General features: G+C 38.6%; 2 protein-coding genes across 4 annotated transcripts in view; both read right to left on the reverse strand.

The window, feature by feature from the left end:
- LOC146458322 (unconventional myosin-XV-like) overlaps window positions 1–1,788 on the reverse strand; it is a 59,186-nt gene extending 57,398 nt beyond the window's left edge. For 2 of the 3 annotated variants that reach the window (XM_085090584.1, XM_085090583.1), the window contains exon 1: window positions 1,591–1,788. In XM_085090584.1, the coding sequence (XP_084946710.1) occupies window positions 1,591–1,704 (114 nt within the window). In that variant the 5' untranslated portion in view covers window positions 1,705–1,788. Of the gene's footprint in view, window positions 1–2; window positions 207–1,590 lie in introns of those variants that run through there. The other variant, XM_085090585.1, reaches the window with a different exon arrangement.
- Window positions 1,789–9,932: 8,144 nt separating this feature from the next.
- LOC146458323 (RNA demethylase ALKBH5-like) lies at window positions 9,933–16,489 on the reverse strand. Its single transcript, XM_085090697.1, has 3 exons — window positions 15,776–16,489; window positions 13,367–13,447; window positions 9,933–12,946 (listed from the first exon to the last, which is right to left on the reverse strand). The coding sequence occupies exons 1-3, from the start codon at window positions 16,468–16,470 to the stop codon at window positions 12,748–12,750; spliced, it is 975 nt and encodes a 324-aa protein (XP_084946823.1). The 5' UTR covers window positions 16,471–16,489; the 3' UTR covers window positions 9,933–12,747.
- Between the last annotated feature and the right edge of the window lie 9,850 nt (window positions 16,490–26,339).

The following is a 26,339-nucleotide window of genomic DNA, read 5'->3' on the forward strand; positions in this document are numbered from 1 at the left end:
ACCACTCCGAATGTGTTCGACATCAATACTGTAGTGTAAAGTTCGAGTTTTCCTCCAACAAGTCAGTTTCGTCTTCGATTGAAAGAAGGAAGTTTAACGCTCTGTTTCCAGCGCCTTCCATTTATAGAAAGCAGTCATTTTGACTCTAAATAGTTGTAAATGACTGACACTGTGTTTTGAGTTATGCTTCGGTGCAGGTTCACAATGCCTTAGCAACCGCGCCAGCCAATCGATAACACACCAATTCGCCTGGCCACACATAAACACAAATAGCTTTCTTTTTCGCAGTTAAAAATAAATCGTATCGTTTATTTCAGTTCGAAGTAATTTTTTATTGTTGTTGTCTATTAGGATTGCACAATCGACTCGTAATTGTTAGGCTGTCGAGTCTCCATGGGATTTCAAAATAATGAACAAATGAAGTCACCAATTCAATTTCGTGCTAATTGGCGCCCACTGCTGTCACCCTTAAATTCTTTTCGCATTGAGTCATAGTACAGTGTCATCAACTTTGCTCGATTGTTACTAAACCTTTTTCCGATTTTCAACCTCTCCAATTAATATTCATTCATCCAGAAGCTTCTGTCCGTAAAAATAGCAACTGAAGGAGTCATTAATTAACTTTTTTTCCCGAAAATTAAAATATTTCATTGAGGCATGACCAACGTAACTAATAACAAATGCAAACCACTTTGTCTGCCGCATAAAATAGCTATTTATGCAATAACTATGAAATTTTATTGGGGTGGAATAATTTTGTTAAACGCTGTCTTATGATCAGTGCCAAACAATCTCTTTTTTTTTTTTTTTTTTTTTTTTTTTTTTTTTTTCCACTAGCGTATTCCCATGGGGACGATACTGGAAATCTACCATGGATTAAATAGCTCAGCCGAGTCTGATATATTGCGCGTTTCTTGGTTTCCTTTCCTCCACTAGAAATATTCGTGCACGACACAGGAACTTCAAAGACAGAAGCGCGATATATGAATTTATTTTCAAGGAGGCTGATACTAATATGACAGAAAATTTTACAACAAAGATTCCCGGCGTTTTCCCGCGTTTTGTACTGAACCAAACCGCTTCGTTTTCGACAATTTAGCAAACACATGATTGGTTGAATAAAGTGTTTTGTTAGTACGGGCGATGGTTCACTTGGAACTTTGTGATTTGCGGGCCAGACTATCAAACAGTAAAGTTTGTTTCTTTTCCTGCTTAGCGCAGTATTCAAGCGCCGACCTGATCGAGCAACCATTTATATCGTTCAATGCACTCACCATTTCACAATGAACAGCCCACTTCAGCCGCCGGTTAGATTTTAAACCACAGGCATCGCTCGATGTTCTCTGTCGAGCGATCGAATCTCCGGCGATAATTTACCTCAAATAATTTTCAATTGAAACAATTTGCTGGGTCATTACTCATGTTAAAAGTCCACAAACTCATTCGGGAAGCGAAATCAACTCTCCCTCTTCATGATCAGGCAATCCAACAGCTGGAAATTGACAGTTGTGAAGTAGACTTGTCTATCTATTTTACTACGCATATATAAGTTCGCAAACTAAACCTCATTCAGGAAAAAAAATTAAATACCTCTTTGCAGTGGCAGACGAAGGCATCTGAGGTGGTATCCGCTTCCTGGCGAACCGATTCGGGGATTTTGTGAACGAGATCGCTAAAGCTCACCTTCTTCTTTCGCGGGTACATTGATAACGATGGTTTTTTGATTAATTTAATGTCGCTCAAGCATAGTTTATCGTTACAGCGCGCACGCTTCTTTCCATCTTTGAAAGTATTTCCACAAAAACACTTTGAGCGGTATATTGACCATTAATCATCGAGTTTCCGAAAAGAATGGCTTCCGATATAGTGTCTAATATTTGGCCAGTGTGGGGTATTGTACACGCCAACGAGCGAGGCACGTTGCTATATAAAACCCAAGCTGGCTAGAAAGTCGATTGAAACTGACCCTGAAAAGTTCATTGCCAGAAGAAGCACCTCGACTTGGCTAATGTGGTTTTAACTTCGAGTCTTTAAATGGTGGAAAGTTTAGCGAGTTGTCAGAAGGCAGTCAGTACAAAAGCCAGTCTCATGTTACACTATGGTGTGGTGCCGCCGCAGGCGAAGTGATTCAAGATCAGTCTCGAATGGATAGATGAAATCCTAAGTATGATGACTAAGCAGTGCTTTCCCGTGATACGGCTTTTTATGTGCTGAACAACATGGTCCCAACTAAATTTACTTTTCATTTCGTGAAGATGAAATGCTGAAGCGTGACCGCAATGAAAGCTACACGGAACAGTAATTTCCTTTGCGGTGTTCACGGGCCGGGTCTATTATGCTGCACAAGGTGGTTCCAGCTTCAGGTTCTGTAGACAAGTAACTCGAGTACAACCATTTAAATGAAAGCTTTTAAGGAGTAATTTCATCTGATGCTGTTTATATTTTTCATCATCAGTAGGATAAAAAAAAACCTTGACACTTTCTATCAAGTTTCCAAATGGGCGCCGTCAGCTTCTATTTAAAGTAAAAAGGAAAGACATAACTGATTAAAATAAAGGGTCGGGCTCTTGGCCATATCAACTTGGGATGTTAAGTACCTTCTCATCAGGGCATTGCTCAAATGCTGGTGATGTTTTTTGAACGATAAAAGTTAAGATATTGGTGATGTTGACGTAATTGATATATGTGTGCAAGATCGTGCGTGTTTACACACAAGCTGCGCAAAAGTTTGTTAACTCTACCAGTGTTTTCACGGCTTAGGTATCCAATATGATCGTTTAATTTGGGCTTTTAAAAAAATTAAATGTTTAGTGGTGAACTGATCTGATTTTCACACAAATTAATTATATAGTGTTACTGGGTTATCTGTTGTTTTACAACGGAAGGATTCACCAGTTAATATCCTCAACGTTTTCCCTTTTCCAAAAAAATTAAATCAATTTTTTAAAATGTTTCGCTGCTGAAATGGCAAACCGGCCAATTTGAGTGTCTCGCGCTAAAGTCAACTGAAGTGAGATTTTTGTCATGCGCTGTTACAAACACGAGCTCCTTTTGAGAATTTTCCTTAAATCAGTCAATAATTGGTAAAGGGCCAAATTTATGGTGCATTATTGTTGTTAGGTTGTTATTTTTTAAATTTAATTTTGGATTATTTAATTCAAATGCAACCAGTAGACTTTGGCGTGAACTGAAGTTGTGGCCTTTTTTCTTGAAACTAGTGTGCAAGTACAAAAAGACTCAAAAATGTAGCCCCCTTAAATTTCTCATCCCCAAACTCACATAATAAGCCACCATAAGTCTAACTTTTGACTCTGTGGATGAAATTCTAAAGCGTGACTTTTTCCAATTCATAACTGAAGCCTGATTCATGATGAAAGCATTGAGTGGTTCCTTTCCGTGGTCCGCATTCACTTTCAAATTTTCCCTTGAGAATTTTTTACTAAAATCTTGACTTTGACAAGGCTAAGGAGGAAAAATGTTATCCGTGTTTACAGATCGTTTCACATAAGCGTAATTACCATGACTTGTTTACGCTTACCAGTTTGCGTTTTGTGTATAACTTTCTGCGACCACCCCCTTAAAGAAAAAAACACTGCATCATTGAAGCGTGTCTTAGCGTGGGAAAAGGTCTTGCGGAAAAAAGGAAATTTTAACCACAACTTTTGATCCTCTATTATCAAGTTCAAAGGTAAAAAAAAAATACTGAACTTCACGGCTTTTATATGTCGAAGTTCATAGTAACCTAACTAGAATTAACCGTGCCGCATATGCCAATCTATGATTTTTAGTGGCCGTTTACGCAGGCAAACCAAACTCTTTGAGTATCATCAAGTGCTTTAGCGAAAAACGCAAACTTCATTGAAATCTTGAAACTTTCCTAAAGAGAGGTAGTTTCCGAAGTAAAAATAGCAGGCAGGCTAACCCCATAGGCAGATAATTAAAGCAAGAAAAAGCGAAAAAAAAAAAATCCAATAACGTGCGGAAGGTCCAGCTGCACATTTCATCTTTCTTGATTAATAAATTAGCTAAAATGAAAATGAGAAGTTTAAGTGAAACAATAAATACAATAAATAAATTGATTTTGTTTAACGAAGGTGACACTTCACATTCCGATAATGGTTGGGGCCTACTAGCTCGAACCGAGGCCATTTTTCATTCGCTTTATGAGAAGCAACACGAGCTAAAAAAAAGTTTTAAAGTTGGCATAAAGGCTGGCAGGAAACGTCTTGTTTTTCCGCCATCGTGGCTTCCAGCTTATGAACAAAAATCCACACAAAAGGTAACCAAGAGTATGGCATCTCAGGCATTTGATTGGCAATCTTTTTGTCTTAGATTTCCGGGAGTACTGACTCTCGCGGACTACATTCATCTATGTAAACGAAAAGGCAATATGCTTGTGAAGTCTTCGAAGATTGCAATCTCAAAAAATAAACCAGAAGGTAATATACTTGCAAATGGGTAACCTACTATAGCTATGCAAGGCGGGTCAATGCACAAACAGGCAATTATTTCTTCATTAGATATTAATGACTTACCCATCCTTTATATCCACCATTCATGTTCAAATAACTTCCGTAAACTTTGTTGTTGGGGACATATTTTGTTCTATTTGTTCCCGTAATAATTGTTCAATAAAATGATGTTTCATAGCTAGAGGCTGATGATAGTTCAGTCGCTGGATGAAGTAGGTTTGCGGAAAAAGGAACCGTGTTGTTATGATTACTTGAATTAAGTTTTGTACTTCTTGAAATATTATTCACGCCGGTTTCTTCAATAGAGACCGGAACGAATTGCCGCCAGAGCAATCTCGCTCTCCTGCCTCACACCAGGGGCAGGGCTTGCTCACACCAAATTGGAAAGCGCGCTCTCCGCCAGGACGCAGTCGCTTTCCAGGGGAACAAGGACTCCGGGCAGTCGTTAATGGAACTATGTTACCCAAGGCGCATGTGTCCGGTGATGAGAAGCGCTCATTCTCGATTCCAGAGCTCTTACGTCATCAAGCCGACAGACCCTGGGGTCGAGAATGAGAAGCGCTTTGAAACATTCTCGACCCCAGAGCCGCTCGGCTTTGACTACGTCATACGCCAAGGTCATGCGCAATAGGGAAGAGCTCTAGAGTCGAGATTTCGCTTTGAAATCGTTGGCCCAACTTTTTCAAACATGAATAAAGTTTGATCACCTTTGCTGTCGTTCACGTCTTTCTGCAAAATAGCAATCATTTGGAATAATGTAAACGCGGGTGTCTATAGCCAAGTTGTAAAGTACGGAATAGGCCATTTCACATTTTGTGTTTAGTAACCTGGCCTTGGATTGGAAGCGAGACTGGGGGTGAGCTTGTTTTGATACAAACCTCACTGCTTTTCATATGTAAATGCAAACTAGTTAGCATTAGAACAGCATGATCTACACATGAAAAGCAGTGTGGTTTGTATCAAAACAAGAGCACCCCAGCCTCGCTTCCAATTCAACGCCAGGTCACTAAGCACGCAACTGTAAAATAGCTTATTCCTCGGATTTTTCCCACCAGTTTCGACAGTTTCCGAAGGAAAATCGGTCTCATTCTTCGCGACAGCCAACCTTGCCCAACTATTATTCAAAATGGCCCCTGCTTGCAGAGAGTCCAAGACACCACCAACAACTTTCAGTAGGCCTACACTTGTTCTAAGCTCTGTTTTCACTACTGACTAGACCCTGATAACTTGCAGCTCCATTGTGTTTTTGTCTAGGAGCATTGTTGTTCGTTCCTTTGTTCTCTCGACCCCGCTTTTTACAATAACTGTCCAAATTCCCGCGCGCTGATTGGCTCGTAGCTATTGTCTATAAGAGTACAGACTATAAAAATGGCGTCAGATGTAACGCGCGCGCTTTCTCAACGAAAAAAATAGCCAATTCCGCTCGTACTTTTTCCATGTTATTGTAAAAAACAAATCGACGGCAGTTTTCTATGGTCTATACTCTTATAGACCATAAAATGACGCCATAAAATGTCCAAAACTTGGCAGTGAAACCACTCGCCTGCGGCTCGTGGCTCCACTTGAGTTTTGAACATTTTTTGACGTCATTTTATGGTCTATAAGAGTATAGACCATAGAAAACTGCCGTCGATTTGTTAATTTGATTGGCCAGAAAATGTTTCTGGCCAATCAAAAGCGGGGCGTTCAAATGCTTCTAGAACTGGTTCGGTAAGAGTAATTACCCACGGGCTCTCCCGTTCTTACAGTAAACTTTTGCCCACGAAAACACCTTCCACCCGACTAACTGCCCCTGGGTCTCCGAGGATGCAAAAGGATTCAGATCGCCCCACAACTTTTAACATAACTGATGCTTGTTAGGGGGGCCCTTTGTGGTGGTCAAATTAATAGGGAGCTTCAGAATTGACTACAAGTACGAGATGGAGGACGAGTTCGACTTTTCAAATCTACAATTAGTTAGCTTGGTTTCGATAATCACTTGTCACACCAATGTTTTTTCTAGGGTCTCCTTATCTGCTGGCAAACAACGCGTAACGGGAAGAAGCGAGAGTTCTAAGGACGTGACTGATTTGAAATTTGAAAGTCGCACTCGTACTCAATCTCGTGCTCTGATCTTATTTTGTAAGATAAATCAGACTACGTTTCATTGGCATTGCATTTTGTAAATTTTATCTTTAGCAAATATTTTTTTATATATCAATTGGTTAGTGCTGATAGTATTGTAATTTAGTGTCCCCTATTAGTAGGCCTCACATGGCCAGCTAGAAGACTTGACACTGAAATAAAGTTTATCATCATCATCACCTGAAAGTCCTTAATGAATCCAAGATGGCGGCTGTCTGCAAAGCCGTGACGTAATTCCTATATTGTGTTCCTGGTTAAGGACTGTGACATTCTCGACCCCAGAACCGCTCGGCTTTGACTACGTCATGCGCCGCAGTCATGCGCAAAAGGGAAGAGCTCTGGAGTCGAGAATCGGACGGTACCTACTATTGTTACTGCGCATACGTTCTGCGCATCTCGAGATACTCGAGTTTCCTAGGGTAGTGCTCACTAATACAGGGATATTTTTGTGCGGATTAAAACTATGCGGAGAAAGCAGAACTTAGCAAGTGCTCTTGGTATCCCAAAAGAAAATTGGGGATAACCATGCATTTTTCAGAGATAATTAAGCTTCAACTCACTCTTCGGCTTAGGAAAAACTGCCATACATTGCTTTATATTTTGGCGCTTTTTAGAAATATTGTTGCTTAGTTATCTCTGCCGAAAAATGCCTGGTTACCCCCAATTTTCTTTTGGATTCCAATAGCCCTTGCTAAGATCTGCTTTTCTCGCAATGTCATAAACCGCACAAAGGTACTTCTGTATTAGTGGTCGATTGTAGCAAAAAAAAGTTTGGAAGGGAGTGCAAACCTAATAAGTTTAAGGACGTTTTTTAGTGCCATACGTTCTGCACCTCACGAGATGATTATATTTTTTTAAGAATGGCGCTTAATGAAAATAATTTTTTACGCAGGTTGCGACTATAAGGGCTGTTGGAATCTAAAATAAAGATTGAGGGTAATCACGCGTTTTTCAGAGATAATTGAGATTTAATCTAGAAAAAAAAAGTTTTTTCAAAGCTTACCTCACAACAAATACCTAGTAATCCTCAATCTGATTTTCCTTTTGGATTCCAATCGTTCCATGCCCTTGGAAAGACCCGTTTTCCCCGCGTAGCCATTAATAACCCGCACAAATAGGGCGGTTTTCAAATTGAGTGTCGTAAAACCGAAACCATACTAATTACTCTGGCCAATCACAACAGGCGCAAACGGCGCAATGCACCAATCAGAATTCAAAGCAAATACAGGTAACCGGCGCCAAGCGCGGGAAAACGCGTGCGAGCGAGGCACGATTGGTTCTTGTTTACATCTCATTGGTTGAGAAAGTGGCGCGAGTTTTGTCAACCAATCACAGAGCGTAGAAATGCAAAACCAAAGCAAACGCGAAATTACTTTCCACACTCAATTGACAACCATTCTAATACCTTTGTAAGAGGGTGTACTGTCTTTGCAGAGATTGGCACTTGAAAAGTTGGCAGAGACAAAAAAAATCCCAAACAAAAGCACCTGAAAACCTAAATTCTAAGAGTTCCCACCACCCTAATGGCTAGCCAAGACAATAATACACAACCATGACAGCCAAGTTGTATTTAATAGCCTTGATCAAAAGCACTTGTGGAATCCAAGTCAAATTAACTCTTCATAAATCAGAGTATTTCCAAATTCATCCTGACCAGTGAATATTTCAGAGGAACTCCACTCTATGACCACCACTTATTGCAGCACCTCGTAAAAGACCCTTCTCCAAAATGGCGGTAACAGATTTGAATGAGTTAAAATTGAACTGAATGAAAAACTGATACCAGCACTGGAAAGAGCACCTTTACTTTAGCAAACTTGCAAAGTTTCAGCATATTAGGTGTTATATCAGCTTAAGAAATGTAAGATGAAATTTGACAAATTTACAGACGTTTGTATGACTGGGGGTATACGTCATACCCCCAGTCATACAAACGTCTGTAAATTTTTCATTTTTCAACTTCAATTCAATTCACGTCCGCTCCGCATCAGCACCTGTCTTGAGTCTTACATTTTCTCAGCTGATATTACACCTGATATGCTGAAACTTTCCATGGTTACTAAAGTAAAGGTGCTCTTTCTAGTGCTGGTATACGTTTTTAATTTTAAATTATTTGAATTTTCGGCCACCATTTTGGAGAAGGGTCTACTGGCGCTGCCTTATTTTGGTCCCAAACACGTTAACTTTGCTAGATTTTCGTGGCCACTTACTTGGTGGCCGGAATGATGGAGTTCCACTGAAAAATTTTCAACTTTCTTACAAAAATATCTCAGAATAGCGATGAGATAGGTCAATGTATATTTACAGCGCAGATTTGGCCGATTTCTCTCTAACAATGCTAATAACCATACAAGCAATTAATCTCGACAACCATTTGTATCAGAGAACCCACCAGGCCAAATTTGTTGGGTTGGTGAAAGGTGAGTTAGACTCATTATTCCTATCGAAATTAGCTATTTACAATGTGTTTCAAAATAGCAATATGCTAACAACACAACCTAAGGCTACAAAGTCCTGGAAAGAGCCTTTGTGGCTAATTTATCTGCAGCAAATACATGTAGTCTTTGAATTGTCAAAGGAGATTAAATATTACAAAAGTAGGAAAACAAATCTGTATCTTGTTTGCCTGTACTATCAGTAGAGTTACTTCAGAGCAGAATATGAACATTATTCCATAAAAATAACATGAAAATAGTGTGATGTAAGCAGTGCAAACTGGCCAATTATTAACCTAAATTTGGTTCAAGCTTGGACTGCTTAATTGAAGGGCTGCCTTTGAAGTTTTGCTCAAATTTGACTTCAGAACTCACTTCTGTTTACGTGAAAATGCTCTTGGCTACCAATTAAAGACAGCAGTTTTAAATGGTCTATACTCTTAGAGACCATAAAATGATGTCATAAAGTGTTCAAATTCAAGTGGAATGGTGAGTAGTTTCACTGCCACGTTTTGAACATTTTATGGCGTCATTTTATGGTCCATTAAGGGCGATTTACACGGTACGAATTTGTCGCATGCGACAAGCTTACGACAGACCTACCACGTGAATTGCCTTGTGTAAATCAAACCTACAACTCCCTTACGACTGTCGTGTCCGACAATCGTACGTATAGGCAATGTTGAATGATGAGAGTTGTGTGTGATTTTTTGCATTACGTGAGCAGTGCGCGCTCTAGAAATCACATGTGACAGTCGTAAGCAAAAGTTGTACCGTCTAAATCGGACATAAGAGTATAGACCATAGAAAACTGCTGTGGATTTGTTTCTTTTACAACAAAATGGGAAAAGTTCGAGCGGAAATGGCTCTTATTTTCTGTTCAGAAAGCAGGCACATTACATCTGATGTCACTTTTATTGTCTGTACTCTTATAGACAACAGCTACACGTACAAGCCAATCAGCGTGCGAGAATTTTGACAATTATTCTAAAATAAACATTTTGCTAATGATTAAATTTCATCACCACTTTCACTGGTAACCAAAGGTATTTTCATAAACAGAAGTCAAGAAAATTAATGAGTGTTCACTACGGAATTCAAGGCTGCAGGCAAAATGGAAAGAGAAAAAACAGTCAGTTATGGGCAAAAGAAAACAATGACAACAACAGATTTACAAATATCGCTTAAACATGGACCCAGAAAAGGAATATTTATCTTGGGCTGATTAAGTTGCCAGTCATCTCATTGGAGACAGTAAGTTGTCAAAATCATGTGCTTCATCACACTTGACATGATGTAATAAAATAATGAACTTACTGTACTGAAAAAGATGGAGACTGGTAAATTCACCTAGTATAATTCAGATCAGCATACAAGACCCCTAAAAATGCTCATAAAAATAAGTGCACAGAAAAGTTCTCAGAACTTAAAACCTAACACCCACAATGTTGTTAGTGCAGAGACAAAATTTGCAAAAATATGACTTTCTACATGTACATGCCTGTTGACTGTGTTAGGTTAAAAGGAATTGTAGTAAAGCGTCCAGGGCTGGGTTGTTCGAAAGCCGATTAATGCTAATCTATGATTAAATGCTAATCTATGATTAAATGTTAATCAAGGTTTTCATCTTGCTCTTTAAAAATGGTTCTAAAGGCTAATTTCAAGCTAAAGGTAAAGAAAAGTCTAAGTCAAAACTGAGAGCCAAAAGTCATTTTGGAGAATCTTTATTGATTGATTAGTAATTAAACTCCAATCAAAGTTCACGTTAATCCAGGATTAGCTTAATCGGGCCTTGAACAACTGGGCCCAGCTGCCATCTTTTTCTGTACAGTGGATTGCTAGCGATTAACTCAAAAAGTAAAAGTTATTACAACTGAATTGCCATACAATTCGACAGAAATCGTTTTTACAACTTCACAAAACTGACATTCTTGGGTCATTTCTTGAAATAATGACTCCACACTGTTCACAGTTCACATCCTTCTTTCTCAATCAATTCATCTGCCAGTAATTATTACAATATAAAAGGTGGGAGAGGCTTTATAGCATGGGTCCTTTTCAAAACTGGATATGTGCCAATCCTGCATATACGATGCACTTGAGAAACACTCAAAATGTCTCAATCTTTTAAATTCTTCCCATCGAAAAGGAATTTGCCAGCTTGCAACCACAATGAAAATTAAATTTGAATATAGCCAATCACATCTGGATATCCTGTGATCAATTAACAGACTTCATGGGGGACTTGAGAGGCATACACAAGTGATGAGTTGACCTTGAAATCCTAATAATACTGCTCCAAATCAGACTAGATATTGCATGTGAAATTTAGTCTGTAACCAGCACGTAAAGGCTTTACCTAATACCTTTTTACAAAAAACTGAAGCAAATCAAGTGAGGAATGATTTCTTTTGTTCTTCATTTGAACCGAAACAAAAGAATTCACCCAAGCATCAACTCCTTTTTTGTTTCAATTGCTCTTGAAACTTAAAGGAAATTCAAGTAACAAACTAATTCTACCAATTTAAGCCTTGAGACCACAAAAATGGACATGGAATTAATTATACTTCTTGTGTGATATACAGTCTGCAAGCCAAGGCGGAGTTGATTTCAAACAATTTTTAAAAGGCCAAATCATTAGTTGCTCCTCTTTCCCAAAGTAATTCAATTTAGTAATCATGACCTCCAATTCCACTGCACCCAGTTCAATTCCTGGTACACGAATGAGTAGTGATGACTATGGTGACTCAAATTCCCAAATTGCTAAACACTTACACATATTAAAGGGGAAGTATCAAGGGGTTTTTAGTATCTCTTGTTAAAAATGATAAAATAAGACCTTCAATCCACTGCCAAATAATTCTAGAATGACGAGAGGAAAGAAATCAACTCAATTCTCAAGAGGAACAACTCGTGATCTGTTCTAACCCATTTTGGAAACAAAGATGCGAGAACTTGAAAAACATTAGCCTAACATTTTTCAAGTTCAATCCATACTGGCCTACTCTGTCTCTGGCCAGAGGCACTAATCGACAGTTTTATTGCACTGGGGTGATAATTTATTACAAACTTGACAATCATTTCTTTGTTTCTGCTGACACAGAAACATTTTTGGGTTTTGAGCATTAATCAGACAGCATTTGAACAACCTGGCACTGCTCAACTAGGAATTTACGGAGAAGTAAATAGTGCTGACTTAACGAAAACAAAAACAACAACAACAATTTACATCTGTTAAATCTGAAAAGTAAAATGTTCAGCAGGCTGATACTGTCGCTTTAAAACACATAGACCTTATTCCAAAATGGCTACCATTTCAATATTCTCTTGTCCGTATTCAAATTAGCCCTTCTTAGCTTGTTCTTAAGCTCAAAAATCAAAAGAATATTTTACCTTGAACGAGGCAAGATGGGCGCGTTAACGTGGCCACCCAACAAACTTTTTTTTACAAGTTAGCCGATTGGCTAACTTGCAAAAAAAGGTTGTTGGGTGCCCACAGTAAGGCTCGTAGCACTGTAAAATGGTAGCCAGGTTGGTTATAAAGTTTATGAAGCATGTCAAATATTGACTTACACTATACAAACTGGAACTCCTGAAGTATGCATAGCAATTTTAGTAGGTATGTACATAATGTAGTCCACTGGCTGAGGTTTGAACCTTTTTCAGGAAGTATAGTGGCTGTGTCAATATAACAACCACAGTGAGCAATGTTATGGTCATGCTGTGTGTAGATCTGAATGTTCCTTTGATTCATGGCTGGGACGTCTGAAGTTTCGCTTTAAAACCACCCGTTTCTTCTTGGCAAGTGATGGCTCATCTTCATCCTGATCATCACTCTCTCTGTCACTATCTTCTTCTTGTTCCTGGTTGCCATTCTCAGACAGTGGTTGAAGTCTCGGTGCATCTGAACGTACTCTAAAACCACATCAATCTTCAGGTGAATTTAAAGTCAAAACTCTTGGCTGACTAATGCATGCAGGGTTAATTCTAGGAACTGGCTACGTCCCCTTGGCGTTTTTAGAGGGTATTTTTTCAACACAAGTATGTCGACTTCTCATAAAGCATGTGTCATTCGATTAACAATTATAAAATCATTATTTTAAGGTATGGAATTAACCCTTTAAGAGTGTTCTGATGGCAGATCAAATTTGCAGCATTGCACAGAGGTTTCCTTAAAGGCTGGAAACCTCTATGAACACATTTTTGCCCTGCCTGGTTTTGACATGGTGAATAGACAGACACTACTCATTAATTTGAGTTGTTTAGACTGGCTTTAAATCTCTCCAAAGACAGGTACTGACGTGTCACACAATTTCATGGAAAAATTATACCAACCTTCTGACAATGATAACAGCTCGTCTTGCCTTCACATCTTGCGGTCTTATGCAGTGTGTGATATCATCAGCAGCATAACCACTGTAAGAGATATAAGAAATCAAAATAACTTTACTAACTAAATTTGTGAAGATTTAGAAATGAAATACTGTGAGTGCTTCAAACACAGATTATTTTGAATTCTACCAGCACGAAGTGAGCTTAACACTCTCTCCATAACTTAACACACTCTTAGTATACAGGTAATAAATTAATCCATGTTTCAAAAATTTTTATTAACTCAATACTGGTCAAAACAACAATAAATTCCTTGTTGCTTTGGGTAAGCATTAAAAGAATTAAGCTCATCTATTCAATTTGAAACTTTATAATTATTATTGAAACTGAAAAAGAGACTTGTTTAGCCAAAACATTTATTTACCCTACTGTTTTTCAAAACAACAATCAATTCTTTGTTGCATGGAAACAATGATGAGTATTAGTAACATTCATCAGATTTTTGTGGAACAAATGTTTGTTAATTTAACTAGTTTGTTTTACAGAAAAAACAAAACAAAACAAAAGACAAATAACAAAAGAGTTAAGAAGGCGTTTGGCTGAATTGGTTTCCGTTTCAGTTTAATCCTATTGGTGTTTATTTTATACCATGTTGTATTGGTTTACAATGGCTTACAAAGTTCAATACACTCCACAGATAAAAAAAATCATGATGTTTTCAACTGAGCTTTTGTTAATGCTCAAGAGGGCCCCACATTAGTCACCTTACAATACCAATGGAATGTCAAGTAGACAATAGCAGGGAAAGAACCCAGCTAGACAGTTAATTGTCTTGATGAAATTTGATATTTCAAATAATAATAAAATTAGAAGGGTACGTGTGAATATGATAATCATACTGATGAGATCTTTCAAATTCAAGGGCACGTTTCAATTACATGTACAGACAAGCGTCAGATTCTGGGAGTTTGAGAAAGACAACAAAAGAGACTGCATGCCAATTTTGAGACGACTACGATTCAACAAGGAAGTAATGTAAGCTTCATGTATATCAACTCAAAGGTTTAATGGCCATAGAGATAAATGCATAGCTTACTGGCATTAAAATTTCAGACATTTGTATTAAAAGAACTTAAAAGAAGTCTGTGTTGTTAAACCTAAGATCTGAGGTGTTTATAATGCATTAATTAACATGATTTGATTATGCATAAAATTACGTAGCCTGTTGTAAAATCATGTCAATGAAAGCTGTGCTCACTTTGACCACTTTCCTCCTAATTTTCCACTCTCATTTCCAGTCACATAATGGACCATAAAAATTTATCGCTCTCAAAGTGCAGTAAAAAAAATGCTCAACCGTGATAGCGGTATAGTGTCCTGTATTGTGGTCATATCAAATTTTGATACAGACCATAATATGAGTAGGCAAAAGCATCTTTCAAAATAGTAGGCATGAGCTCTCTTAAGTCGACAAATTTTATAGACGTGTGTTGGCAGGCAAATCACCCACTGTTTGGTAGAAAGTTTACTTCAACGATTTTCCCAGAGCATTCTAATAACAATTTCTAGGTTGGTATGCTGATGTTTTTCCAGAGTTTCACAGAGGCAAAATAAAATACATAACAGTATATTAATTTTATTATTACACGAACAACTTCATGAACCGCAGTACCAACTTGCTTTTTAAGCCAAACACAGGCAAAAATATGTGTTCCTGATTTACAAATTCAGATATACAAAAATAAATATTTCCTCTGGTTTGGCTTGATTGTTCAAATATACAAAAAAATGTCATTTATCATTGGTGCATAAAGTGTTGCCTTGTTTCAACTGAACCATATGGTCTAGAAACAAATAAATTTACACAGTGAAGATACATATAGATTGCACAGCTGCAGGTAGAGTTGAAAGATATTCAATCTGCAAATCTTTAATAATAATCAACTAGGGCCCAAGACAAGCTAGACTACTGCAGCAAAAATAGTTTTTTGAAAACTTGAGTAGCAGCTTGCTAGAACACTGCACAATCACAGAAAAATCTACAAAAAATACTTTAATTTCAAGTGGTTAAAACTGACAACGTAAGACTTATATTAGATCACCCAGTACTCATCTAGGTCTAAAATATAAGGTATATTTGGTACGGTAATAAAAGCTTAGAACTTGAATTCACAAAAATAGAATTTCACAAAGTAAAAATGATAGCTTTTACGTACGTTTAATAATCAGTCTTATGCTTGTTTACAGAATCAGAATCTCAATTGCACAACCAGGAACAGAAATGCAAATACGAATGTCGCAAAGGAAGTTTTAATGTTGCAAAATAAGTACTGCAAATTAAAACTTTGATGCACGCATCCTAGTTTTAGTTTAACGTTAATGAGTAAGACATAAAGTACGCATAAAACTTACCTTAACGTTGTTACGCAGCCACGAGGAAGCGGGAGAGTTAAGACCGGTGTTGATGTACGGATAGGTTTAAATGTGAATTTGCAGCCAAAACTCAGGGACGACTCACTGAAGAACGAGCAAGACACGATCGGTCGATCGAAAATATGTATAGGATCGATGTGTGAAACTATACAGCCCCCGGGTTGATAGTCGTTTATTACAGCACTGTTCACAAAACCCTTAGGCACAAGTCCAGCCTTTTCGAGACGCGAAACAACCAACTCGAAAATCCACTCAGGAATTTCGTCCACTTCACCTCGAGGAAAAAGTTTTTCTTGCCCGGGACCCCTTTCTGCTAACTGTTTCCCGTAAGTGTAGCCCTCACCAAAGAAATATTTAACACGCAAGGGAGCTCTATCAACTGTTCGACTCCTGTAGGTGCCCTTGTTTGCAAGCTGGACAATTTCGTCGATTTTTTCCTCAATTTTTTCGCATTCCTCTCTGTCGAACAAGATTCGCTGACGAATTCCTTGATGGACTTTCTGCAACTCAACGTCTCTATCATACTTTGAATGTTGGCGAGGTGAGCCAGAGATTTGCTTATGAGTCCGCTTTCTACTTTCCCAGAGCTGATCTCTGTGAGATGTAGAATTCTTGTTGAGCTTTTCTCTCAAGTCTGAATACGGTCTCTTCTCGTCTGGATCAACACCCGCCATCTTGTTTGCATCTTCACTGTTTTCCAAACCTCGTTTCAGCGAAAGTTTGCGTAACTCGCCCCAGTCCCACAACTCGTGAACATTGTAAATAAGTCAGGAAGGTGTACATGTGTGCCTGTCTTAGTTGTACCAAAGTACGTAAATTATGATCATGCATCCGGGTGAGTGTGGATCTTAGAAGTTTGCGGAATGGCATAATTATGCGAAATATGATATATATGGAAGGAGTTAAAGAAATAAATTAACTGAAGAGCATAAGCACTTTTGATCCAAAAAGGGGCAAGGCAAGGAAATATATTTTTCCAATATTTCGAAAGGCACGGCCCTTCGTCTTCAGGGTATTATGAAACTGACTCCGCGGCAAAAGACGTTACAATTTAAAACAGTTACAATTAGATGCCATTTAATACCATAACATTACAATGTTCCAGAGTACTTTTCGCCCTATGCTCTTAACAGGTGAAATCCGCCTTGCTGTTTTTTGGATTATTTTGTTCTACAATTTGTCGCTGATTAGATCCTGTACGACAGGATCCGGTACTTCTTTTTTGTCTCGTTGGTCCTTGAAAACGCAGTTGCTGGTTTTTACTGATAAGAGTTTTTACTCAGAGTCCAACACCTGGAAGGCGGATCGCGATGAGCTGGACATCCGATGAATTATTACTTATAACCTGGAAATTTTTTTGATTACAATGTTCCAGAGTATTTTTCGCCTTTTGATTATACTCTTGACAGGTGGCGACCAGATGCTTGTGCTTTAAAGTCGAGTCCTCGATCGTCTCTTTGTGATTTTGACCATGATAATGAGGCAAAAATTCATTTCTTTCCTCCTGCAATGTCCTAATTATGCTGTCCTCAGGCCTGATTTGCTCACTGCTGTTTGCTCGTATTGCTTCTGATAAATAGTTTAGATATTCTGACCGGCTAAAAATTGAACTTTTTCTATTTGGCTCTTCTGATTTGACCAACAGTGAAAACTTTGCATTTTTCTCTCGTGTTCAGCATTTATAAGAGACTCTAACCGTCTTCAAGTTCTTGTTACAACTAAGGGGCTGTTTACATGGAGGGAGGAAGATCCTAGCACTAGGAAGATCCTAGAGGGCGGATCATCCCAGCGCTATATTTTTTCTCTATTCGGTTTACATGCGAAAATTTGTACTAAGCGCTAGAATCTTCCTAGAGATAGGAACTTCCTAGCTGAGAGATAGGACTATCCTAGCACCATGTAAACTACTTTCGCTTGGAACTGAGATCCTAGTACTAGGAACAAAAAGAACAAACATGGCGGCAGCCGGACGTTCACCTGCTCAAGGCCGACAGTTATTCTCCTTTTCCTTCTCCACTTGGTAACCACTTCGACCGAAATTTCTGCTTGTAAAGCAAACAAAGAGTTTTTCGCCTTCTAGGATCTTCCTCCCCCCATGTAAACAGCCCCTAACCTAAATCCTTTATTTTCTTTTCTTTTTTTTTTTCTTTTTTGTGTTCAGTGCCCTTTTTATATCATAACTACCTTGGAATCATTTTATTTTGCAATACGAGTTTAGGTGTAAGCTAATCTCGTACCCCGATCTGGGGGAGAGCTGGGTACGAGATTAGGTGTAAACCCCCCCCCCCCTCCCTCCAACCTCCCTCCCAGCCCCACGATGAGCACATTTTGCTCTTGGGGCAAACATGTATGCAGATATGCTTAAATAATACAAACAAAATCATAAAAAGCATACTGGGAGCCATTACATCTTAAGTCATTGGGTTTAGTGTTGGACACAAGTTTGTCCATAAATTCTAACCTATTCAATGAGCAGAGTCATGCCATAGTCTCCTTGTATAAAGAGGTTTATTCAAGTATGCACGTAAAAGTCTTCAAACATTATAAAAGGACCTTATTAAGGGGTATTAAAATTTGTATCATCTTGGCTTTGCTGCTCGGTATTCCTGTCTCAATATATTGCCCCTTGCTGGCTTCTCCATGTATCTCCATTAGCTGGTATATTTGCCATTTATTTTGCGGAGTTAGGAATGCGCGAACATCTTGCTAATTGGTCCTAACTGGCCTGTAAAATTTTGGCGATTTCCGATGAGCTGCGAAAAACTAACAATGAAGGTGAAAAAAAATGGGCAGTTTTGTTAGTTTTATTAGCGAGTTTACGCAACAGGACGGCTGATGGAGTGGAACGGCAAATTGCGTTTGTGTGAACAACGTGACGGCCAAGTATTTACGACTCTAGATTGTAACTTTTCTACCGCTCATGGTCTTCACATTGTCACAGATCTGAGAACACCAGTTTTAATGGAAAATCGCCTAAAAATGTGAGGGTACTAAGATGTCATGTTGGTCACACAATGAAATTTCACCGTCCCCTTCCTTCAGCCGTCCTGTTACGTAAGTTCACTATTGTCAGCAACGAGAAGGTGGAGCACATTTCTGCTTACGGAGGATTGGTTTTCTCGAATATCATGGGTCTATCGGTTGTCCATCCATCTCAAAATTGAGCGAGATTAAGGGCTGTATTTATATCTTTGGTTCTCTCACAAGATACGATTCTGGGGCATTCTATTAGTGGACAAACTGTAGCTGCAGAACACTCGCTTGTTCTCTCAAAATTAAATAAGGGAGAAGCGAAGCATCAAAAGCGTGTGCTCACGAAGCGCTAAAAACGTGGAGACACACACGCGAGCCTGTCACGTGCGAGTCTCCCATTTCTTCGCACATGCTACAATTTTCATTTTAAGACTGCACACGTTTGTACAACCGAACAACGCAAAAGACACGGAATGTTTTGCGGTTTATTAAGGTAATTGCAAACGCGTACCTGTAGGGCCCTTTGTTACCATGACAAAAAGAAAACATAATGAACACCATTGTTTATCTGGTTCTCTGGTACATTAACCGAGAGACAAAGATTATAAATTACGCCGGATTATGCTGCGAAATTAGCGGCCGAGTTGGTTAAAATCAGATTGAGTAGGATAATTGTTTTATTATTCAACACATTAAAAACAAAGCACAGTTTTCTTGCAGAAAAGCTGGAGACGATCTTTATTTTGCCATTTTTCTCCCCCACACATGCGTACACGAAATTATACGTATATCGCAAGATATCGGTTTACTAAGGACGACGAATATTCAGTGCACCATGGCCATATTTGGGTATTGTTACAATGTGTTGAATAATAATGAAAGAAAACTTTCACTCAGCCAACAAAAGTATTTACAAAATCATGGCAATGTTTTAACCCAAACTATAAAGGAAATTCGTGAGATTCATGTGTTTAAATCATCATAATGTACTAGAATTGTGCAGCGTTTTGACTTCAGATACTCAGTTACGTAACTTGACTTAACCACAAATGAGTAATGTTAGCAGGTGGATGAACACTGCGTCGATTCATCTGAATTTAAATTAAGGAAGTTACTGTCAGTTACTGACAATCGTGCTAATCAGGTTATTGCTTATGCCATCATGCCCCTCATGTTTATTTAATTTAATTAACGCGCCCCTGTTGTTTGAAAACCCACCTTTTAGGCGAAAAAAGGAGAAAAAAATATCAGAAAAAGTGTCTGCACGAAACAATTTAGGCGAGCTTAGGTTCGATTAAAAACTACAGGTTACATCTCTAATGATAGGAAAAAGTAAATTATTTGAAATAGAGCTTTTCAAACTGAGGATCCATGCCTCGATATTAGAAAACAATGCAGTAGAGACAAGGACATACTGCTGTATCACGGATAACTTTGGTTCTCTTAGGTTTTGGAGGTAAAGTGGTCGACTTGCGTCATTCAAAAACATTGGACAGGTCCACCTTCAGCCGACCTGACGTGTGTTCTAAAAGGACTATTTTTAGAGGAACGGACTATTTTTAACGGAAGACATTTTGGCAAGATTTTTCCTCATACTTGCTCACCGCGGGAGCTTTTATGCACCAACCGAGGCTTAAAATGGATTAATTATTCAGGACTGTTTTACTGGGTCAAAAAAACAGTACCATAATACACGAATTTAGTATTATCACGATAAAAGAATAAACAAATTAAACGCATAATGTAGAACTAGATACACGACGTCCTCAAGTCAGCGTTGCATCTGTTTCCTCTCTTGAAACTCGTTAAAACGCCAACGCTAACAAAGAAAAAATCCCATTTATACTGATGTCATGATGTGGTAAGCCACAAAAGTTTCGGGCATAACCTTTACCCAGTTACAAAATCCTGGCAGCGTCAAAAGAAGACTTAGTTCAGATCTCCATACCTCTGCCTTTTACAAGTGACTTTCAGCATCATGACGCTTTTCGCTATATTATTTCTTTCTTTTTTTCGAATTTTTATTATCTCGTGGTTGCAGGCCAACATCCTAACATTTTACTCGGAATCTGCTGGCGCCACGTCAGCACATATTTCAGTGTGGCCGTTTTCGTAAGCTTTCGTGTGGTCTCGTTGATGTTCGACAAATCTTCGTTATTCCTAAGAGAGAAACGTCGTTGCGTCGTTGTGGCTTTTTTCGTACAGTACTATTTTGTATAGATTTCATATTTAGGTTTACGGAACACGTTTTTATCCCTGTATAAAAGTTATAAAGTTTGAAAAATGTGACGCTGAAATCGTGACAGAACCTTACCATAAGCAAACAGTGCCTCGGCAGGTTTAAGTCATAAATTTGTTTGTTCGTCGAAGATTTCAGGTTAATTCAGTAGTGTTTGCTACATTTTAGTGAAATTTATGAGAAATAACGCTTTTCTATAACTAAATTTCGTCATTAGCAAGCTGTAGTGTACACACGCCTGCGTAGCTGGCGTTTTTGCGACGCAGCCTAATCATCGGAAAGTTCGAGACGCGCGGAGCAGTCATATAAGAGAAAACCGCTCCTGTTTGTCAACATACCCTCAGAGCAGAACTCAATTCTATTGTCAATAGTTTGCCAGTAATTTTTTTCTTTTTATAGAGGATTTAAGAGGCAACAGAGGCCAATCCAACCTAACTGTTGTTTTTGAGGGAAAGTTAACACAATAAGTTTAACAATTCAACTGAACTATTTGTTGCATATTTCTAATTTTGCTGACTCATTTCTGTGACTATCGAATTTCACCACCAGCAAAAAAACCCGGGTTAAAAATAGTCATTGCGGGCTTGTGTCACTGAAATTTCTTCACTTAGAGACGATTTCAAGCTGAGAAATATTTTGTGTACGAGATAAACTAGCATTTTATTCAAATATGTGCCCTGTCATCAGTGTGATGTGCTGTATCAGGTTGATTCCGTTGTTGTGTTGTGTTGTCGCCACGTTTCTTTGTAATTGAGTTGATTTGTTGACAGTTTGCGTTCAGTTTGCTGGTTACACCTTTAAGCCGAGGCTCAACGTTATTAAAGTATTTTTGTGCAGTTTATGAATATGTGGGAATAGCTATTGGAATCCAAAAACAAAATTAGGGAAAGCCGCGCATTTTTCAGATATACATTGATACAAGCAACAATAATTTTAAAAAGCCTTAAAATACATAACAATATGTTAATTTGTTAAGATCTGCTTTTCTCGCATGGTTATAAACCGCGCAAAAATATCTTTGTTTTAGTCGGACGGAACCATCCCGAGTTTCTCGGGCCAACCCGAAATGCGCAGAACGCATGCGCAGTAGAAAAAGGAGTCAATTGGTCCAAGACATAGTCTTGCGTGGGTGCTACAACCTCGTTCCCAAGGTCTCTCCTCTTCACGTTCCTGGGAACGAGGTTGGGAACACAAAACTTTCTAACATCGTTGTACTAAGGGACTAATGGTAAAAAAGAGATTTGTTTGAGAATTTTTGGTCTAGACAAATTTCGTGTGAAATCGGCCAGAGACAAAACGTTTGTCTCAAAATCGTAACCGCACTAGGGGGAAAGATATACCAAAAACCTGGCATCCTACTGTGATCCACCCCATACGGTTTTCGTCTGTTCTCTCTGAAATGTCAGCCGTCTCCTTCCCCCTCCCAACCAACAGGGGGCGCGCTCCCTGTGGGATGGTGGGGAGAAGACGCTTGACATTTCAGACAAGATTCTCCAATAGATCGTGCTTTTCGGCCCACAGTTGAGATAGGAGTTCTTCCTCCTGTTTGGTCCATGTAACGTAGTGTGCTTTCTTTCGTTCGGCTGACGAAGTGGACGGTCGACATCTTGATGATTGAATTGCACTTGCAGCAGTTTCGGCGTTCAGAGAGTAGGAGCTGGCGTTTGAAGGAGCTTGGCTGGCAGTCCTTCCATATAGTGCACACAAATATGGCAATCCGGGACCTTCTGGTCACGTTTTGCTGAAAGCCTACTTCATGCAAATCTGTTACCAATCACCTGCCAGATCACTTTTGAATCAAAACACCCTCGATCGCCTATTGTGTCCCAAGATTTCAATATCACTTTGGTCTGCTTTGAAGGTAACCGACGGCGTCATTGAACTTTGTTTGGAGGTGAACAAATTTTTTTGGGGCATAAAACACAATCGCACCTGGTTTTCCATTATGATAACAGATTTTAACTTTTTTGACACCCTTGTTTTCTCCTTTTGTGCGATTAGGCCCTAACCTGTGATGAAGTTTTTTCCCTTTTTGTATTTTTCCAACGGTTATTTTAACTTATTTCTGTATTGTCGCGGCTACTCGAATGACCATCTTTTCGTCTGTTAATTATAAAAAAACTTTGGCTTTAGGGACATAAACACGGATAAAGGGGTTACTATCCCAAATGAGTTTTAACCTGATACACTCCGGCCCCAAACATACATATTTTATCATGCATTTAATTTTACAGAACTAATAACTTATTTTCTATGCCAGTTACATATTTATTAGTTAGCAAAACGGGACACAACTAAAACTCTGCCGAATTTGGCAAGACCATAGCAAGACAACATTGAGAGATGCCGAATCTTCAGTAAAATACTTGAGATAATAAATTATAGACAGTAACTACTAAGGCTGTTCACTACGTCAGTATCATAACGACGAAAACACTAGAAAAGTTGGATATAAAGACTGAAAAATATATTTATATAAAAATTGCCCATTATTTCGGTTTGGAAAAAAAACGTTCCTCGTGTTACTGCAAGACGCGTGGAAGGAGGATTCTACCCGAGGAGATTTTGAACCTGAATAACTTTAATAATAATAGAGAAAACGGTATGAAATTTCACAACTTTGAAATATATTTTTGGGGGGAAAAATTTGATGTGGTCGATTAGTGTTCATTGACTTTGATGTTACCATGGCAACCAATTTTTGACAGGCATTTTTTTCACAAAATGGAAAATCCCTCTTTAAAATGAAGAAAAATTACTTTTCTTACTGTAACTTTTATGTTTTTAGCTCACATCGGTGTTTCCTTATTGGTCTTGATTACTTTTCGTTCAATTTTCTTGCTTTCCTGAAGTTTTGGGGAAATCCAGGGCCAGGTTGTTCGAAAGTCGATCAACGCTAATCTACGATTAGAAGTTAATCGAGGCTTTCATCTTGCTCGTTAAAAAATGGTTTTAAAGGTTAATTTCAAGCTAAAGGTAGAGAAAGTCTAAGGCAAAACTGAGGGGCAAAAATCTTTTGGAAGAATCTTTATTGATCAGTGATTAAACTCGAATCAAAGTTTACGTTAATCCAGGATTAGCTTAATCAGGCTTTGAACAACTGGGACCAGAAATCTAAGATGGCGGATCCATGGCAATCGTGACGTAATTATGACGTCATGTGTCGTCGTCATTTCCCGTTGTGGACCTCAAAGGAAACATCTTTGGACGTACTATCTATCCTCCAAGCCTCATTGTCATAGCTTTTATACTAGTGAAGTTATGGAGAAGGGGTGGAATTCCCCTCACCCGATCCCAGAAGGCAAAAACGCCCGGCCTAGGGTTAAAACCTCGATGGTTGAGGGAAAGTAGTTTTTAGCCAGGGAAAGGGAAATATTTCAAAATAATTTTAGTTTATACTAACCTAAATAGGCTGCTTTACATCAAAAATTGTTCCGCTTGCATGAAAAGGACTTTTAAAAATATTTTAACACCCTCCATAAAATACGTAAACATTCTGTGCCTCGTGAACTAAACATGTCACGTTTTTTGGACAGCATTCCTGCTGCAAGATTTTTGTTTTCCGGCAGTACGGCGAAATGTTGTTTTTCTGTATAGTTTTCGAGCATTATGTTTAAAAGTCTTTCAAAGTTGCTCACCTTCAAGGACAGGGACCTTAATTTCTGCTTGGTATACTCGCGAGCAAGGGCCGCGAATTAAAAGATATCTACTCTAGCAGGCTAGCCCGGCGTAAGCTTGGGGGTGTAGTTCATTTTTTACAAATAGCGCTCTGGCCTTGTCTAAAGCCGATGTCGGACAGCAAGCCCGGTTTAAGTAAAAAAAATAAATTACAGAAAAACAGGAATACTCATACGTCGCGAGGTGAGCTAAGAAAGAAACAGAGAAATAATAAATGTTGGATCAATCTCTACTTGTTTATACTGATGCTAATTTTGTAAATTGGTACTGGATTTCTCCCTAGAGTTATGGATATTTCTGAAGTTAAACAGGGCTCGTAATCTACAAGCAGATAAGGAATATCCCTTGCTGGGGAATAGACTGTTGTAGGGATGAGATCGATGAAAATTCTGCTCACAGGGTAATCTTTTTCTCATAAAAAATAAACACAAAAAAGTCGTCAGCAGGGCAAACTTCTCTGCGCACAAACATACGCTTATAAACGACAGTTTTGCATCAAGCTGTTGATAGATTCTCAGTGGCCCGGCTCTGATGTCATGCTGTTTAATTACTGAGCCTAAAAACATCGCTTGACCTTGTATGCCTTTTTTCTTTCGAGGAGGAAAGCCAAAGAAATACCGGAGGGTCATCAAGTCGCGTCCCGTCCCGTTACGACCCGACCAATTCGCCTCATCCTTTAAAAACCGTAGTTGAACGTCGATTCTGGGGAGTCATCAGGACCAAGCGGATTATCAGTCATTGAGACGTCCATATTGTGCTCGGACTTCAACTTTGTTGGCGAAGTTGGAAGAGGCTTAGAAAAAACATACAAACGTATTTGCAAGTATAAACAAAAAACCTTCATGAATTTGGCAGTATGTATGTATTGGCCCTGTTACCGATCTTTGCCTATCGCTTACACAAACTTGCGGAAAAGCTATCCCAATTAACTCGGTACGCTTCGATGATTAGCAATAAGTTAAAATTAGGTCACTGAAACCTTGATCGGTAGTCTGATTGGAATTAAGAATTGCTTCTCTCTTTTTTTTTTTTTTGAAAATTTCAGTGAAATATTAAAGGTTATAAATTATGCAAAGCTGTCGTGGCTGTGTAATTACTTCTACATTTGTGAATTTAAAGAGACCCTTATATTGGGGGAAGGTCCTTCAACTTACTCAGCAAGACATCAATTTTTAGTAGTCTTTTTGTCTTCCCTCAGGCTTAATTCAGTCCGTGTATTTATAGAATTCTAAAGAACAACTACCAAACTTTCTACACCATTTTACTACAAGATAGATAATAAATACTCCGAGTCAATAAAACCGTTGATTGAAAATTAGAATAATCAGCCTTAAACTATTTTTTTTATTGAGACTTTTCAAATGGAAATTTTTAAGAAACGGACTTTGGACGATTTGTGTTCCGTTTCTTGCTTTGCGCGTGAGGAATATCAATACTTCATGAGATTTCGAGACTGCCTACCAGCCAAAAAAATAAATTCGATCCTTTGTATCTGGCTTGAAAAGGCAGATGTTGGTTATAGGCAGCATTGCAAAGAAAATACCTTTAAATATTGATGATACGTTGACCAATCAAATTTCCCCAAATTGACGTATCGGGAGCTTTATATATAACAATTTTAATGCCCTTGTAAAAAGGTGTACAAGAGAAGGA

The sequence above is a fragment of the Pavona decussata genome, unplaced genomic scaffold (assembly GCF_977016875.1).
Source record: "Pavona decussata unplaced genomic scaffold, jaPavDecu1.1 SCAFFOLD_233, whole genome shotgun sequence".
Taxonomy (NCBI): domain Eukaryota; kingdom Metazoa; phylum Cnidaria; class Anthozoa; order Scleractinia; family Agariciidae; genus Pavona; species Pavona decussata.

Coding starts and splice junctions, on each gene's coding strand:
- LOC146458323 (XM_085090697.1), bottom strand. CDS start 16,470: ATGGCGGGTGTTGATCCAGACGAGAAGAGACCGTATTCAGACTTGAGA. Junction 13,448..15,775: donor GGCTGCGTAACAACGTTAAG/GTAAGTTTTATG, acceptor TATCTCTTACAG/TGGTTATGCTGCTGATGATA. Junction 12,947..13,366: donor GCTGTTATCATTGTCAGAAG/GTTGGTATAATT, acceptor ATGTGGTTTTAG/AGTACGTTCAGATGCACCGA.